General features: G+C 41.5%; 1 protein-coding gene across 1 annotated transcript in view; it reads left to right on the top strand.

The window, feature by feature from the left end:
- Nucleotides 1-17,067, top strand: part of LOC103122347 (uncharacterized) — a 127,881-nt gene that overhangs the window by 12,523 nt on the left and 98,291 nt on the right. Inside the window, 5 exon segments of the mRNA XM_060186420.1 lie at nucleotides 9,513-9,613; nucleotides 11,127-11,477; nucleotides 13,108-13,362; nucleotides 15,179-15,427; nucleotides 16,451-16,777. Of these exon segments, the coding sequence (XP_060042403.1) occupies nucleotides 9,513-9,613; nucleotides 11,127-11,477; nucleotides 13,108-13,362; nucleotides 15,179-15,427; nucleotides 16,451-16,777 (1,283 nt within the window).

The raw sequence follows: 17,067 nt of genomic DNA, 5'->3' as shown, positions 1-17,067 counted from the left end.
CATTTCTCTCCCCACTTTTGGATTTTTGGTTGGTTTATTTTGTTGTTGTTGTTGTTGTTGTTGTTGTTGAGTTTGGTGAGATCTTTATATATTTTGGTTATTAGCCTTTTGTCTGATATGGCATGTCCTGGTACTTGATGGTAGAGGAGGACCTGCTTGGGGGTGGGGGGTAGGGTGTTATGCAGGAAACTGAGAAATTTTTTAATTTATTCATAAAATAGAAAATATTGACAAAACCATAGGACAAGAGAAGTCAAATTCCACACAATTCCCATCACCAGAATTCCATATCCCATCCCCTCCACTGGAAGCTTTCCAATTCTTTATCTCTCTGGGAACATGGACCCAGGATCATTATGGGGTGCAGAAGGTGGAAGGTCTGGCTTCTGTATTTACTTCTCTGCTGAAACTTTACACTTGTACCAACAACTGTATAGACTGTCTGAATGGGAAACATTAATCCCAATAAAAAAATTAAAAAACAAGAGATCCAGAGGGACAATAGACATATTAAAAAATGCTCAAAGTCACAGACCATCAGAGGACAGAAAAAAACACACTTTACACTTGAGAGAATGTCATAGATTAGGAAGGACAGAAACAAGTGTTGGCAAATATATGGAGAAAGGGGACCTCTTCTACACTGTTTGTGGGACTTAAGCTAGTCCATCTCCATGGGGAACAGTCTGGAGATTTCTGAAAACACTAGATATGGACCTGCCCTATGACCCAGCAATACCACTCCTGGGGATTTATCCAAAGGAACTATACAAATAGATCTATGTACACTTATGTTCACAGTAGCACCATTTGTAATAGCCTAAATTTCAAAATTGCCCATATGCTCCGTAACAGATGGTTAACTAAAAAATCAAAAAAAAAAAAATGTAGCATAAACACAATGGAATACTACTCAGTTATTGAAAATGATAAAGGTCATCTCTGTTGAGCGCTCTTGGATGTAACATGAAAGATTCGTGCTGAGGGGGATAAGCCCAAAACAAAAAGACAGATACTTGATGAACTCACTGATGGGTGGAACTTAAAAAACAAGGGAGTAAAGGCAATCCTAGGCTGGGGGGAAGAGTGTTTTGCAGAAAACAGAAATTTCACATATATACCAACAACTGTACTTACTGTAAACCATTAATCCCTGAGAGAAATGTTAATTTTTTTAAAAAAAAGAAACAAGAGCATTCCTTGAACAAAATCTAAGTAACTGTCTTAATAACAAATTCTTAGTTGATGGCAGCTTAGAATGTATATTTCATTACAGTGGAACATAATAAAGAGTGGGGCAGTAGAAAAGATTAGTGGGCTGAGGAGACAGGATAATGGTTCAGCAAAAGACTTTCATGCCTGAGGCTATGAGGCCCTCAGTTCAATCCCTAGCACTACCCTTAGCCAGAGCTTACAATGTATAGTTCCACACCATACCCAGCACCGAAGTTCCTCACCCTCCCACCTCCCAACAATAACCACCATAGTTCTCAGAAATCTTACAGTTTACTTGCCTCTGTTTTGTTTTGTTTTTTTCCAGTTCACGTGTATCAGATCTCTAGATTCCACCCATGAGTGAAACCACCTGGTAGGTGTCTTTCATCTCTTCTTTCCCTAAACATGATCATCTCTAGTTCTGACAATTTTGTCTGAAAGAATATGATACAACCTTCCTATTTGAAGAGTAGTATCCTATGGACTCTCTATCCCATAGCTTCTTTAGTAAGTCATCTGTTGATGGGTATTTAGGTCGCTTCCACTCTTTGGCTATTGTGAAAAATGTGGCTATGAATTTAGAGGTTCATAGGTCCCTTCAAATTAGTATCTGAGGGTCACTTGGATAAATATCTAAGAGTGGTATTGCTGGATCATAAAGTCATACCATTTTTACTTAAGGATTCTCTATACAGTCTTCCAAAAGGGCTACATCAGTTTGCATTCCCACCAGCAGTTTCACTGTTTTTATAGTCTTTTTGACTTTCTCCAGACTCATAAGTGAAGTACTGAGTTTTTTTTCTACATTATTATTTGTAACATTAATTTTATTATTCCACAAGTTCAGGAGCCCAGAAGGTTATAGGAAAACTCCTTCCAACCCTCCTACACTGCTGGTGTGAATGTCAATTGGTCCAACCACTGTGAACAGTCTGGAGAACTTTCAGAAGGCTAGAAATGGACCTACCCTATGATCCTACAATTCTTCTCCTGGGAATATATCCTAAGGAAGAAAACACACCCATCCCAAAAGATCTGTGTACACATGTGTTCTTAGCAGCACAATTTGTAATAGCCAAAACCTGGAAGCAACCCAGGTGACCAACAAAAGATGAGTGGCTGAGCAAGTGTGGTATATATACACAATGGAATACTACTCAGCTATAAAAAACACTGACTTCACCATTTTCAGCTAATCTTGGATGGACCTTGAAAAACTGATGTTAAGTGAAATAAGTCAGAAACAGAAGGATGAATATGGGATGATCTCACTCTCTGGCAGAAGTTGAAAAACAAGATCAGAAGAGAAAGCACAAGTAGAACCCGAACTGGAACTGGCATGTTGCACTAAAGTAAAAGACTCTGGGGGGGGGGGGGGAGAATACAGGTACAAAAAGGATGATAGAGGACCTAGTGGGGGTTGAATTGTTATATGGAAAAATGGGGAATGTTATGCATGTACAAACTATTATATTTACTGTCGAATGTAAAACATCAATTCCCCAATAAAGAAATTTAAAAAAAATAAAACTCCTTCCCTAATCAATTATTTGTTCTGCTTTATATTAACACTTTTTCAACCACCAAGTTCCAGATGTTACCATGATGCTAGCCAGAATTCCATGGGCAGACAACCCTAACAAAGTGTCCTGGAGCCCCACCTACCCAGATCCCTGCCCCGCTAGGGAAAGAGAGAGACAGGCTGGAGTATGGATTCACCTGCCAACACCCATGTTCAGTGGAGAAGCCATTATAGAAGCCAGACCTTCCACCTTCTGCACCACACAATGATCCTGGGTCCATACTCCCTTAGAGATAAAGAATAGGGAAGCTTTCAGGGGAGATGATTGGATAAGGAGTTCTGGAGGTGGGCACTGTGTGGAAATGTACCCCTCTTATCCTATAGTCTTGTCAATATTTCCATTTTATAAATAAAAATTTAAAAAAAGAAAACCCCTTCCCCAACCCAGATGTTCAGTGACAGATGAGTGGCTAGCAAAGTCATGGTGATTATACACAAGAGAACACTACTCAGCTGGAAGAAGTACTGAAATCTGGGGGCCTGGCGACAGCACAGAGGGTTAAGCGCACAAGGCCCTAAGTGCAAGGTCAGGTGTAAGGATCCGGATTCCAGCCTCTGGCTCCCCACCTATAAGGGGGTCACTTCGTGGGCAGTGAAGCAGGTCTGCAGATATCTATCTTTCTTTCCCCCTCTGTCTTCCCCTCCTCTCTAGATTTCTCTCTCTCCTATCCAACAACAATAGCAATGGCAACAATAACAACAACAACAAGGGCAACAACAAGGGCAACAAATTGGGGAAAATGGCCTCCAGGAGCAGTGAATTTGTACTGCAGGCACTGAGCCCCAGAAATAACCCTGAGGCCAAAAAAAAAGAAGAAGTACTGAAATCATCTTTACATATCTTGGACAAAATTTAAAGAAATCATGTTAAATGAGATAAGCCAGAGGAGAAGGGCAAGTAGGGGTGACCTCACATATAGTGATTATGATTTAAGAGATAAGGAAAGAATAAGGGGACACAAGGTGAAGCTTGCATTGGGTGTACAAGTCTGCAGTTGAAAGAAATCAAATGACGTCGGACTACAGGAAAATGAGAGTGCGGGAAAGAGCATTGGGTACGGAGTACATGATGGTGAAGTGGGCCCTAAGTGGGTGGTGGGAGTGGTGTCAACTCCTACAGAAGGAAGATAGAAAATTGTGCTGAATGAGGCCAAGCAATGGCATACCTGGTTAAGCGCACACATTAGCACATACAAGGACCCAGGTTTGAATCCCTGCTCCCCACCTATGTGGAGCAAACATCACAAGCAGTTAAGAAGTGTCGCAGGTGTCTGTCTCTCCTCCTCATTGCCTCCCCATCCCCCTCTCAATCCCTCATTATCCTATCAATAAAAATAAAAAAGAAAGAAAGTAGCAAAAATGGATGGAGACTCCAAAGCAGCTGGTGGTTTGAGCTCTGATGACAACTGTTACAAAGCATCAGATCCTGGCCTTCAGCAGGTCTGTGAACACAAGACTTTCTAAATGTGGCATCTAGGAGATGACTATAGCTCAATTTGGGTTCAAAATTAGAGCAAAAAGAAAGGAAATTTTTTAATTATTTATCCCCCCCCCATAGCCAGACCCCAGGAGTAGGGAGTTGCTGCTAGCAGGCTTCCCACTGACCTTTTTTATTTACCAAGATTCCTGGCTCACCAGGGGTGCCATTCCAACCCTGTTACTTTCTGAATACCTTGGATATCTTTATTTTTTCTCTGAGTAAGGGACTTAGGCCCAGTTGCAGTGAAAAATATCTGAGGAAAAACTGGGAAAGACTTCCTGGAAGGTTTTTTTGTTTTTTGTTTTCTTTTTCAATCAGTTGTCTAGACTCAATGTACCTGAGCTAACAGGGAGCTGTCCAAGCTGCAGACCCACAGCTATGGCTTTTTAATCTGTTCTATTTTATTATTACTATCATATATATGCATATTATTTGCCCCCCCAGGTTGACCAAAATTAATCCTTAGTATACTTTCCATTGCTAGGCAACTAGGTGTCTTATGCATTGTGAGAGGAACTTGTCTCACTCTTCATACCTCTTCTATTCACTCTCCCCCTTCTCCCTTCTCCTAGCTAATTTTTAAAAAAAAAACTCTCCTTTCACTGCTCCTTTTTTTACTGTTTTTTTCTTTCTTTTCTTTTTTCTTTTCTCTCTTTTATCCCCGTCTTCCTTTCTTCCTTCCTCCTTCATCTGATTCCTGAATTCACTGATACTCGTTTGTGAATTGTTTCAGGGAAGAAATCTAACTCAGAGTGGACTCTCTTTGTGTGTGTCTCTCCTCTACTTCCCTTTCTCCTCTTGCTACCCCTAGAATTTACAGTGGACAGTAGATTTGCATAATTGTTTATTCCTGCTATCCCTTTTTTCCTGTCTCTTTCTTTTTCATTTGGATTTGCTATTTTTTCTTGGACTGGAGACATTGTTGGGCTAACTGGTATCGGTTAAACTGCTTCAATCGTTACTTCAGTTACTACTGTTGTAATTTATGAGGTTGGTGACTGCATTTGTAATAAAGGTATTTAGTATAGCGTGGCTTGTACTCAAAACACAACAACTGAGGAACAACAGAACATAAAAATAAGAAACACATTAATTTAAAAAAGCAAATAAGACTGATACTACAATGAATGAAGACAAAAAAAGACCAGAAGAAACTACAAATCAGCCAGAAGTAACCATAGATAAGAAAATTATGCAAGCAATAATAAACTTATTAATCACAGAAATGAAAACAACTTTAGAGGAAAGGGCTAGTGGTATTAGGAAAACAACAGATGAAATCCTCAAGGAAAATACTAACTACATTGAGGCAACTGAAAGCTGAAATAACTAAACTGAAGAAAGAAGCTAAGGGAAGGGAAAGGAGACTAACAGAAGCAGAAAACAGAATTAGCCAGACAGAGGAGAAGCCAGAGAAAACTAAGAAAGAGGTAAAAGAGCTCAAAAAGAGATTGAGAGACACTGAAAACAACAGCAGAAACATATGGGATGATCTCAAAGGAGTAACATTCATATAATTGGCCTGCCCGAGGAAGGAAGAGAGGAAGGGGAAGGAAACATTCTAGAGGAAATTATAGAAGAAAAATTCCCAGACCTGAACAACAGAAAGGACATTAAGATTTGAGAGTCCCAAACAGAATCAATCTAGACCTAAAGACACCAAGACACATCATAGTTACAATGAAAAGAAGTAAACATAAAGAAAGGATCCTAAAGGCTGCAAGAGAGAAACAAAAAGTCACATACAGGGGAAAACCCATAAGACTATCAGCAGGCTTCTCCACTCAAACTCTAAAAGCCAGAAGAGAATGGCAAGATATCTATCAAGCCCTGAATGAAAAAGGGTTTCAACCAAGGATGATATATCCTGCTAGACTTTCATTCAAACTAGATGGAGGGATCAAAACCTTCTTAGACAACAGTTAAAGGAGGCAACCATCACCAAGCCTGCCCTGAAAGAGGTTCTAAAAGACCTCTTATAAACAAGACCATCACTATAATACTTGCAATATAACAGAGAAAATAAAAAATTGTTGAATAATGGCACTAAAATACATTAAATGCATAATATCAGTAAATGTCAATGGCTTAAACTCACCCATCAAAAGGCACAGAGTGGGAGGATGGATCAGAAAATATAACCCAACCATATGCTGCTTGCAAGAATCCCACTTGATCCAACAATATAAACACAGACTTAAAGTGAAAGGATGGAAATCTATCAGACAGGCTAATGGACCACAAAAAAAAGGCAGGAACAGCCATCCTCATCTCTGACATAATAGATTTTAAATTAAATAAAGTTATAAAAGATAGGCAAGGTCATTACATAATGATTAGAGGATCTATCAGCCAAGAAGACTTAACAATTATTAACATATATGCACCCAGTGAGGTACCATCTAGATACATCAAGCACCTACTCAAGAACTTCAAAAATACATCAATAGTAATACAATAATAGTGGGAGACTTTAACACCCCACTCTCACACCTAGACAGATCAACAAAGCAGAGAATTGACAAAGAAACAATAGAATTAAATGAAGAGATAGACAGATTAGACCCCTTGGACATTTTCAGAGTTCTGCCCCCCAAAAAAACTGGAATAAACATTCTTTTCAAATCCACACAACACATATTCAAGGACAGACCACATGTTAGGCCACAAAGACAGCATCAACAAATTCAAGAGCATTGAAATCATCCCAAGTATCTTCTCAGACCACAGTGTAGTAAAGCTAACATTTAACAACAAACAGAAAATTATGAAAAGACACAGAATTTGGAAACTAAACAATATACTGCTTAAGAACCACTGGGTCAGAGTGACACTAAAGCAAGAAATTCAAATGTTCCTGGAAACAAATGAAAATGAAGACACAAGCTACCAAAATATTTGGGACACACAGCTAAAGCAGTATTCAGAGGGAAACTCATAGCCATACAATCACATATTAAACAACAAGAAAAATTTCAAATAAACGACCTTCCTGCACACCTTAAGGACTGAGAGGAAGAGGAACAAAGGAACCCTAAAGCAACCAGAAGGACAGAAATCACTAAAATTAGAGCATAAATAAACAACATCGAAAATAAGAGAACTGGCCTGAATTCACCTATGAAAAGACACAGAGTAGGAAGATGGATCAGAAAATACAAACCAACCATATGTTGTCTACAGGAAAACCACCTAACTCAACAAGACAAACACAGACTTAAAGTGAAAGGATGGAAAACTATCATACAAGCCAATGGCCCACAAAAAAGGGCAGGAACAGCTATTCTCATATCTGACACGATAGACTTTAAAATAGATAAGATAAAAAAGATAGGAATGGACACTACTTAATGCTCAGAGGATCAGTCAATCAAGAGGACTTAACAATTATTAACATCTATGCACCCAATGAGAAGCCATCTAAATACATCAAACGTCTACTGAAAGAGCTACAGCAATATATTAACAGCAGCAACACAGTCATAGTAGGGGACTTCAACACCCCACTCTCTCAACTTGACAGATCATCCAGGCAGAAAATCAATAAAGACATATGGGAGCTAAATGAAGAGATAGATAAACTAGAACTATTGGACATTTTCAGAGTCATTCATCCAAAGAAATTGGAATACACATTTTACTCAAATCCACATGGGTCATTCTCAAGGATAGACCATATATTAGGCCACAAAGACAGCATCAGCAAATTCAAGAGCATTGAAATCATCCCAAGCATCTTCTCAGACCACAGTGGAATTAAACTAACGCTTAACAATCAACAAAAGATTAGTAATAGTCCCAAAATATGGAAGCTCAACAGTACACTCCTTAACAACCTCTGGGTCAAAGAGGAAATCAAGGAAGAAATCAAAATGTTTCAAGATTTCAATGAAAACGAAGACACAAGCTATGAAAATATTTTTGACACAGCTAAGGCAGTACTGAAAGGGAAGTTCATAGCTATACAAGCACACATTAGGAAACAAGAAAAAGCACAAATAAACAGCCTGATTGCACAACTTAAAGACCTAGAAGAAGAAGAACAAAGGAACCCTAAAGCAACTAGAAGGACAGAAATCACCAAAGTTAGGGCAGAAATAAATAACATTGAGAATAAGAAAACCATACAAAAGATCAAGGAAAGTAAATCTTGGTCTGGTTGGCATCATGCTAGCATCTGGAACCTATGGCTAAAAAGAGAGAGAACATACAAATCCAAACAAATTGTTGACCAATCATGAACCTAATGGCTGGAATAGTGCAGATGAAGAGTTGGGGTGGGGGTCTCCGTTTTATAGATAGCTAGTAGGTATATTTTAGTTATGTTCCAAAGGGCATGTGGCTATACTAGTTTTTTTTTTCCCCTGAGCCTGAAATCTGATATGCAGGTGGATCCAAGTTATTGCCTGAGGAGATGATGTCATGGCTGGAAAAAGGACAAGAAAACTAAATCAGGGAAGAGAGTAGCTCCCTAATATAGGAAAGGGGCATAAATATTGTTGACTGTAAACCCCATTGATCTGATATGATCTGGGGCCCATATTCAGTTTAGGAGCCTATGTGACCTCTGCATCCCTGTAGATCTGAGCTCACATTCTGTGGTCATGAGTAGGAATGCTCCAAGCTGCCCCAATAGCAAACCATCTTCCTCAGGTGAATCATAGAGTATGTTGTCCATCGTCCCTTCAGCGGATGGAACATTCTCTACCACTATTGATCTGTAGACTTACTTTTACCCTGCAGTTAGGGAGCAGGAGCTCAAACCTAAGTACCTGCATATGGCAATATATACAAACAACTGGGTGTACCACAGCCCTGACCCTGCAGCACAATTTTAAAGATGTCACAAGGACATTTAAAAAAATATTTTTTTGCCTCCAGAGTTATTGCTGGGGCTCGGTACGTGCACTATGAATGCACTGCTCCTAGAGGCCATTTTTCCCATTTTGTTGCCCTCTGTTGTTACTGTTGCCATTGATGTTGTTGTTGGATAGGACAGAGAGAAGTCGAGAGAGGAGAGGAAGCAGAAAGACAGACAACTGCAGACCTGCTTCACCAATTGTGAGGCGACCCCCTGCAGGTGGGGTGCCAGGGGCTCAAACCGGGATCCTTGCACCTGTCCTTGTGCTTTGCGCCATGTGAGCTTCACCCACTGCACCACCACCCGACGCCAAAAAATTTCTTTACAAAGACCCACAGGGATACAGAACAGTAGGGACATATCTTTATAACAAGACATCTTGATGCAACCCTAGGTGCCTACATGAAGGGAAAAGTCGGGGATGAGAGAATCAAGAAACCAAATATAGCAAGTCCTCAGTTCACTGTCACCCTAAGTTTGTGTTTTTGCAAAAGCAGCATGTGAGCACGTGTGTGTGTGTGTGTGTGTGTGTGTGTGTGTGCGCGCGCGCACGTGTGTGTGTGTGTGTGTGTGTGTGTGTGTGTATGTGTGTTCATAAACCTATAGATGAACAAGGCATAGAACTCAGACTTATCCAGATACCTACTTAGACAAAAAGAAACAATGGAAAGTAGTTAGAGGTGTGGAGAGGGAAGGTCCTAGCAGACAGCCTGCCCCCTGACCACATGACCCTGAAAAGACCTCCTGCCCAAGATGAAGACAAAGCACAGAGAGTGGAAGCACCCCAGAGTTAAGACCTGAGGAGCAGCTGTGCTTGACAGACTTTCTGGAGTCCTCTATCAGAGGGAAGACAGACAAACAACAGACTTGATGGAGCCCTCTTCCTCAACTACACAAAGGGGCCATGTCTCCTGGTGGAGGCTCCTGTTGACAGGTGAGAGGGGACATACTGGATGGAGGGAGAATGGAAATAATGACAAGGTGGGATAGGGTCTCTGAGAAAAGGAAGCAGCAAGGGAGAACACAGGGTGCTCATTGTAGCTTAGGAGAAATAGAAGAATGGGGTGAGGTAGGACAGGAGTCTAGACAGGAACCTCTCAGTAATATGGAAATAAATAACAGAATAATAGAGCTACTGTCCATTTGCAAGTCATGCATATCAAAGCAACTATGTTTAGAAATAGATGTTAACAACAATTGGTTCAAATTAAAAGGAGAACACTTTCAAAGATGGGAACTAAAATTGTCATTAGTACTAGGAACATCATCTATCGGAGGATATTTGCAGCCTGTTATCACTAGGGACAGTAAGATTCAACATCTTGACCTTTTGGAGCTTATGTTATATGAGGAAAACCAGACAATGAAGAATTTCAAGGGGCCGGGTGGTGGTGCACCTGGTTGAGCACACATGTTACAGTGAGCAAGGACCTCAAGGCCCCAGCTCCCACCTACAGGAGAAAAGCTTCACAAGTGGTGAAGCAGGGTTGCAGGTGTCTCTCCATCTCTTTCTATCTATCTCCTCCTTCCTCTCAATTTTTGGCTATCTCTATCAAATAAATAAAGATTTTTTTTAATTTAAGAAAAAGGATTTCAAATATGAAATCAGGTGGTGACAAGTGTCATGAAGGGAAGAGAATGGGAAAGGTCCTCCCATGGAGACAGAGGGTCATTAGAGCAGGTGGCAGGAAAGGCAGCTCTCAGGATGCCTGAGTGTGAGCAGGGATCGACGGCAGTGAGGAAGTGAACAGGGAGGTCTCTAGAGGAAGATGATTGGAAGCAACAGAAAGAACAAATTTACAGTGTAGGTTGTAACAATAGTCATGCTGCTTAGTTTGAACATGCAGTCCAACACACACATATTCTAATATATACTCACTAAGTTTAGGATACATTCTTAAACCCTTTCTTTGTTTTCTTGCAGTGTTGTATCTTTCCATCCCATACCCAAAACCCAATATTGAACAACTTCTCTGTTTCCATCCTAGTCTCACTCTTAAGCATCTGGATATCGGCGACCACTGCGAAAATCACTGTGGAAGTAAAACCCCCCAATCCTATTGAAGGAACAGATGTCCTTCTACTTGTCCACAACTGGCCTCGTAGTGTTTCTACCCATCTTTGGTTGTTTGGGGAAAAATCACATATAATAATAACTTATGCAGGATTCCGCAGGAAAAGCTACCCAGGCATTGCATACAGTGGACGAGAGTTTGCCTTTCACAATGGATCCATGCTGATCCAGAATGTCACCCGGAGGGATACAGGAAACTACACAATCCATGCCATAAAGAAATACTTTCAAATAGAAGAAGTAACTACAGAGCTGCGAGTACACTGTGAGTATACCTCTCTGAGCTCTGTCTGGAGAATTTACTTCATATACCCAGGAGTGACACACCTGCACCTTCCCTACACCCCTTCTGTTTTCTGAAGGTGGAGAATGGCATCTCCAATCTGGGTCCTTGTGCATAGCAATGTGCACACTCAACTACGTGCACCACTACCTGACCCCATTACTTATTTCTTGATAGTGGTTATTAAATGTTTGAAGAAAATGGAAAGGACTCTGCACTTTCACATATTAAAAGATGTATCTTTATGGAATGGATAGACACAGCCAGAAATTGAGAGGTAGTGGGGAGATAGAGAGGAAGAGAGACACAGAGACACTGCAGCCCTGGTCCACCACTTGTGAAGCTTCCTCCCTGCAGGTGAGAACTGAGAACTCGAACCTGGGTCCTTGTGCATGGGAACAGGTGAACTCAGCCTTCTGTGTCACCCTCCCAGCCCTGTGCTTTCACTCTTTTTTTTATTTTATTTATAAAAAGGAAACACTGACAAAACCATAGGATAAGAGGGGTACAACCTCAGATAATTCCCACCACCAGAACTCCGTATCCCATCTTCTCCCCTGATAGCTTTCCTATTCTTTAACCCTCTGGGAGTATGGACCAAGGTCATTGTGGGATGCAGAAGGTGGAAGGTCTGGCTTCTATAATTGCTTCCCCACTGAACATGGGCATTGACAGGTCGATCCATACTCCCAGCCTGCCTCTCTCTTTCCTTAATGTGGTGGAATTCTGAGGAATCAGAGCTCCAGGACACATTGGTGGGGTTGTCTGTCCAGAAAAGTCTGGTTGGCATCATGGTACCTGGCACCCAGTGGCTGAAAAGAGAGTGAACTTACAAAGCCAAACAAATTGTTGACCAATCATGGTCCTAAAGGCTGGAATAGTGCAGATGAAGAGTTGGGGTGGGGGTCTCCATTTTATAGATAGCTTTATTTTAGTTATATAGGTATATTTTAGTTATATTCCAAAGGGCCTGTGGCTATACTAGGTTTTTTTTCTTTTTTTCTTGTTTTTTTTTTTTTTCCCTGAGCCTGGAATCTGATAAGCAGGTGGATCCAAGTTATTGTCTGGGGAGATGATGTCAAGGCTGGAAAAGGGACCAGAAAGTTGGATCGGGGAAGTCAGTAGCTCCCAAATATGGGAAAGGTGTATAAATATTGTATAAATATTGCTGACTGTACTCACTTCGGCAGCACATATACTAAAATTGAAACGATACAGTGTTTAGCATGGCCCCTGCGCACTTTCACTCTTATCTGTAAACCTACACACAGCACAGGACACTGTATAAAAGTCACAAATTATCTGTGGTGAAGGAGAGGACAGTGACTGATATGTAAATCAATAATTCATAATCACATAGAGACTGAAGATGGTGCAGAGTCCTAGGAGGGCTAGTCACAGCTGTTTCCTGTCTCTCAGGTGGCTAAGATCCACCTGTCATTTAGACAAATAATCAAAATTACTCTGATTCTCTATCCCTCTCTCTCTCTCTCTGTCTCATAAATTAATATTTAAAAAACAAAGCATGAGACTCATCTTAGATGATCCTTGCACAAGCCAAGACTTTCCCTTTCCTCTGATGACTTCATTGGTGACTATTTCATTTTTCCAGATGGCCCAGGAATCCCCACCATTTCCCCCTCAGACTCCCACTTCCATTCAGGGGCAGCGCTCAACCTCTCCTGCCACGCAGACTCTGACCCCCCAGCACAGTACTCATGGCTGATCAATGGGAGGCCCCTGCAATCCACACAGGAGCTCTTCATCCCCCACCTCGCTGTGACTGACAGTGGATCCTACACCTGCCACGTCCACAACTCTGCCACTGGCCTCAATAGAACCGCAAACAGGATTATCACAGTCCTTGGTAAGACACTCCCTGGACCATCAGGACCAGGTTCTAGAACAAGGCTCTGGGTTTTCTGAAAAACTCTGGAAGAGTTCTTACTCAGCTTGTGAGCCCAGACACAAGCAATCCTGAATCAATCCCTTAACTCTCCCTTCTATTATGCCTCTGCTGACTCTCCCTTCCCTTGATTTCTAACGTCTCCTGGTCCATGTAGGGTAAGCCTCCAAAATGCAAAAGGACTTCTCTAAGCCTCACAACAGCCCACTTGTGAGAAGGTCTTTTGAAATGGAGAAGGAAAAATGGTCCCTATTGTGAAGATGCCTTTGATTCCTGCTCACTTGCAGAGTTTCATAATAAGATTTGAATATAACTCTCTTGCCAGACACCATCTGCAAAGATTTTCTAATGTTTTTGGTTTGTCATGATACGTACATGTCCTTTAATGAACAGATGAAAATATAAATATCTGGATAGAATCCAACCCCTCTACTTTTCTTTTGTTGTCATTGATCCTGAATGATACAACACCTCTTCCTGAATGATACAACACCTGAATGATACAACACACTAACTGATGCAGTAATGTTTTGTATGGAAAAGCCAAGTTCACAACATTCTTTTCCCTATAATTTCTTCTAATCCTGTCCTTTCTTTATAAACACCTTATGTCCATTTTATGGTTCAGACAGTGGAATACTGCACATAGGTATGCAGTTTTCTCAATTTATCGTTTGATTAATACGTTTTTCTTCATTCAATGCTCTTAGCACACCAGTCAATAATCATTTGAACATAACTGTCAAGGTTGATCCAGGTTACTATCTATTGCAATGGTCTATGTGTCTGTCTGTCGTTATAACGAACCTCATTACTCAAATTACTTTTTTCTGCTTCCATGACTATTGCTGTGGCTTGGTTCCAGCACTATGAATCCACTGATCTCGGAGGCCATTTTTTCCATTTTAATGAATAAGACAGAGAGGCTGAGAGAGGAGGGTGAGATAGAGATGGAGAGAGAGACACACCTGCAGACCTGCTTCACCTCTTGTGAAGCAACTCCCCTGCAGGTGGGGAGCTGGGTGCTCCTACCCAGATCCTTGTGTGGGTACTTGCACTTCGTACAATGTGTGCTTAACTGGGAGCACCACCACCAGCCCAGCTATATTCGTGTGAGTGTGTGTGTGTGTGTGTGTGTGTGTACTGAGAGAAGAGGAGGGAGAGAGATAGACAGACACCTGCAGACCTCCTTTACTATTCATGAAGCATCCTCCCTTCAGGTGGGTAGTGGGGGCTTGAACGCATGGTGATATGTGCACTTCACCAGATGCGACACCACCTGGCCCCTTCCAATTTATTCTTCTATGAAGTAGTTTTGAAAAATTTGGTGGAACAAATTCGCTGTGAAATGCTGGTAATTTCACTCAGAAAAATATTTCACTAAAATCACAGGATTGAAACGACTGAGGATTTCATTAGTATTATGATAACCTTCATAATATTAACGCTGACTAGGAAAGAACATAGGTGTTATGTAATATTTTTTACATTAGAAACCAGTTATGTTTTGGCAGATTTCAGTACATTGCCCTTAAAGTAATGTGTTCCCTAGTGTTGTATTCATATAACTATGACTGGAATTATATTCCTAAATTTCTCAGATAGTTTGTCCTCTCCTTTGTATTCATCCGTCACCTCCTGGAGAGGTCAAGGCCAATGTCTGGGTGACTTTGACAGGCACACTGAGGTCCTGTGAGGGACAGGGATAGCTGAAAGGGCAGCATGGCCACAGGCCACAGGCTAAGTCTCACTCACTCCACCCTCTGTGTCTCCACAGCACCAGTGGCAAAGCCCTCCATTCAAGCCAGCAAAACCAATGTCACAGAAAATGACACGGTGGTTCTGACCTGTGTCACAAAGGACAGTGGCATCTCTATCCAGTGGTTCTTCAATGGGAAAAGGCTGCACTTCAAAGAGAGGATGACGCTGTCCTTTGACAACAGCACCCTCATCATACAACCCGTCCGGAGAGAGGATGATGGGCATTATCAGTGTAAGATCTCCAACCCAGCCAGATCCAGAAGAAGTAACCACCTAAAGCTGAATGTAAAAGAGTAATACTCCTCCGCTCCTATGTATTCTGAAGCTTTGTAGAGAGAGCTTTTCATATGCTAGTTATAGTTAGAATATTAATAATGACAAGTATAATAAATGAAATGAAAGAGAGTCATAAGAAGACATCCCCGAGTCACTAAGTACACAAAAATTTAAAGGTAACATTGGAGCATTCTGACAAAATGGCATGAATATGTTGAGTAAATTAAAAAAGAGGTGAAAGACAACCACTGGATGGTTTTGCTCATCTGTGGAATATAAATCACTGAGGCAAACAAAATTTCAAAAACTTAAATGTCTTTCCTGTCTCTTAGTTATGGTGATAATCTCAATGGTTAGCAAAGGAATGGAGAGTCACAGGACTCTGGTGGTAGCTGTGGTGACTTACATACAATACACACTTTTATAGGTATGAAAACATACCCCTAAAAGCTTACAATTTTGTAGGTCACTGCTAATGAAAATTTTAAAAGTAAATGCAAACAAGAACGTGAGTGAGTAACAGTGTCATTCTTTTGTAAGAACAAATGGACATACCACCCTCTGAGAGTGGTGGGGACATTGAGTCCCACAGAGGAAAACAGGTGTCAATGATGGGACACAACACCAAGATGACATGCACTGTGTAAAATGTGACCTACCCAAATCCAACTGGTTCAGAACTGAGAATATAAAGTTTTGAAGAATCCAGGTCCAAGCCAAGACCCCGGCATGAGGGGAAGAAAAAATTTTAGGGACAGAATTGAGAGGTTCCTCCCACATCTATAGACCTCATCCCACCTCATTCTAGCTGGGAGCCATCCTCCTGAAGGCCTTACATGAGTCCTCCAAAATTGCAGGATCTGCTCACTGATACCCAAGATACAGGAGCATATACAGGGCAGGCAAGACCTCTCCCCACACCCCAGTCAAGTCACTCTAACACATCTCATGGGGAAGCCAAACTAAATTGCTCCCGAACAAACTCTGTAGCTCTGAGCTATTCTACCCTCAGCTCGACTATCCCAGTCCCTGCATGCATCATCCCAACCACTGGCTCTAGGCAAGGGCTTTTACACAACTCCAGACATTAGTAACCCCCTGATTTGGGGTCTCATGGTAGATCACATTGAGTTGACCATCATTTCTACCATGATGCCTCCAAAGAGAAGGGTCTTTCTCATGAAATTTCTCCCCTGTGAACATCCATTTGGAAATAGCAGTCATATCGCTCTGTCTGACTCTACATGGGTAACTGTCATGGAGGAAAAGAACAACTCTAGGGAACACACTCATCTAGAATACAATACCCAATCCAGCAGGACTGTCGGCAACCTGGATGGTCTGTGGTGTTGAAACTCTCTACTCCGCTGCTCACACCCGCTCCCACCATGCAACCATCCTGGTGAGCTCCCCGTCTCTCTTCACACTGTCCCCAGGGAGTCTATGTGTCACCCAAGTGACACAGGGTAGCCCTTCCCACAGTGCAGCTAAGGGGCTACATCAAGGAAACAAGAGGATATCCAGAGAGGAGGCTTCCATGTCCCCCACCCTGGAAGCTGACTGGGGATGAGCTCACAGTCCTCTCCTGGATCATGTTTAACTTGTCCTCAGGACCCTACACAGGACCAG

The sequence above is a fragment of the Erinaceus europaeus genome, chromosome 2 (genome assembly GCF_950295315.1).
Source record: "Erinaceus europaeus chromosome 2, mEriEur2.1, whole genome shotgun sequence".
Classification (NCBI taxonomy): domain Eukaryota; kingdom Metazoa; phylum Chordata; class Mammalia; order Eulipotyphla; family Erinaceidae; genus Erinaceus; species Erinaceus europaeus.
This window is presented reverse-complemented; position numbering and strand designations above follow the sequence as displayed.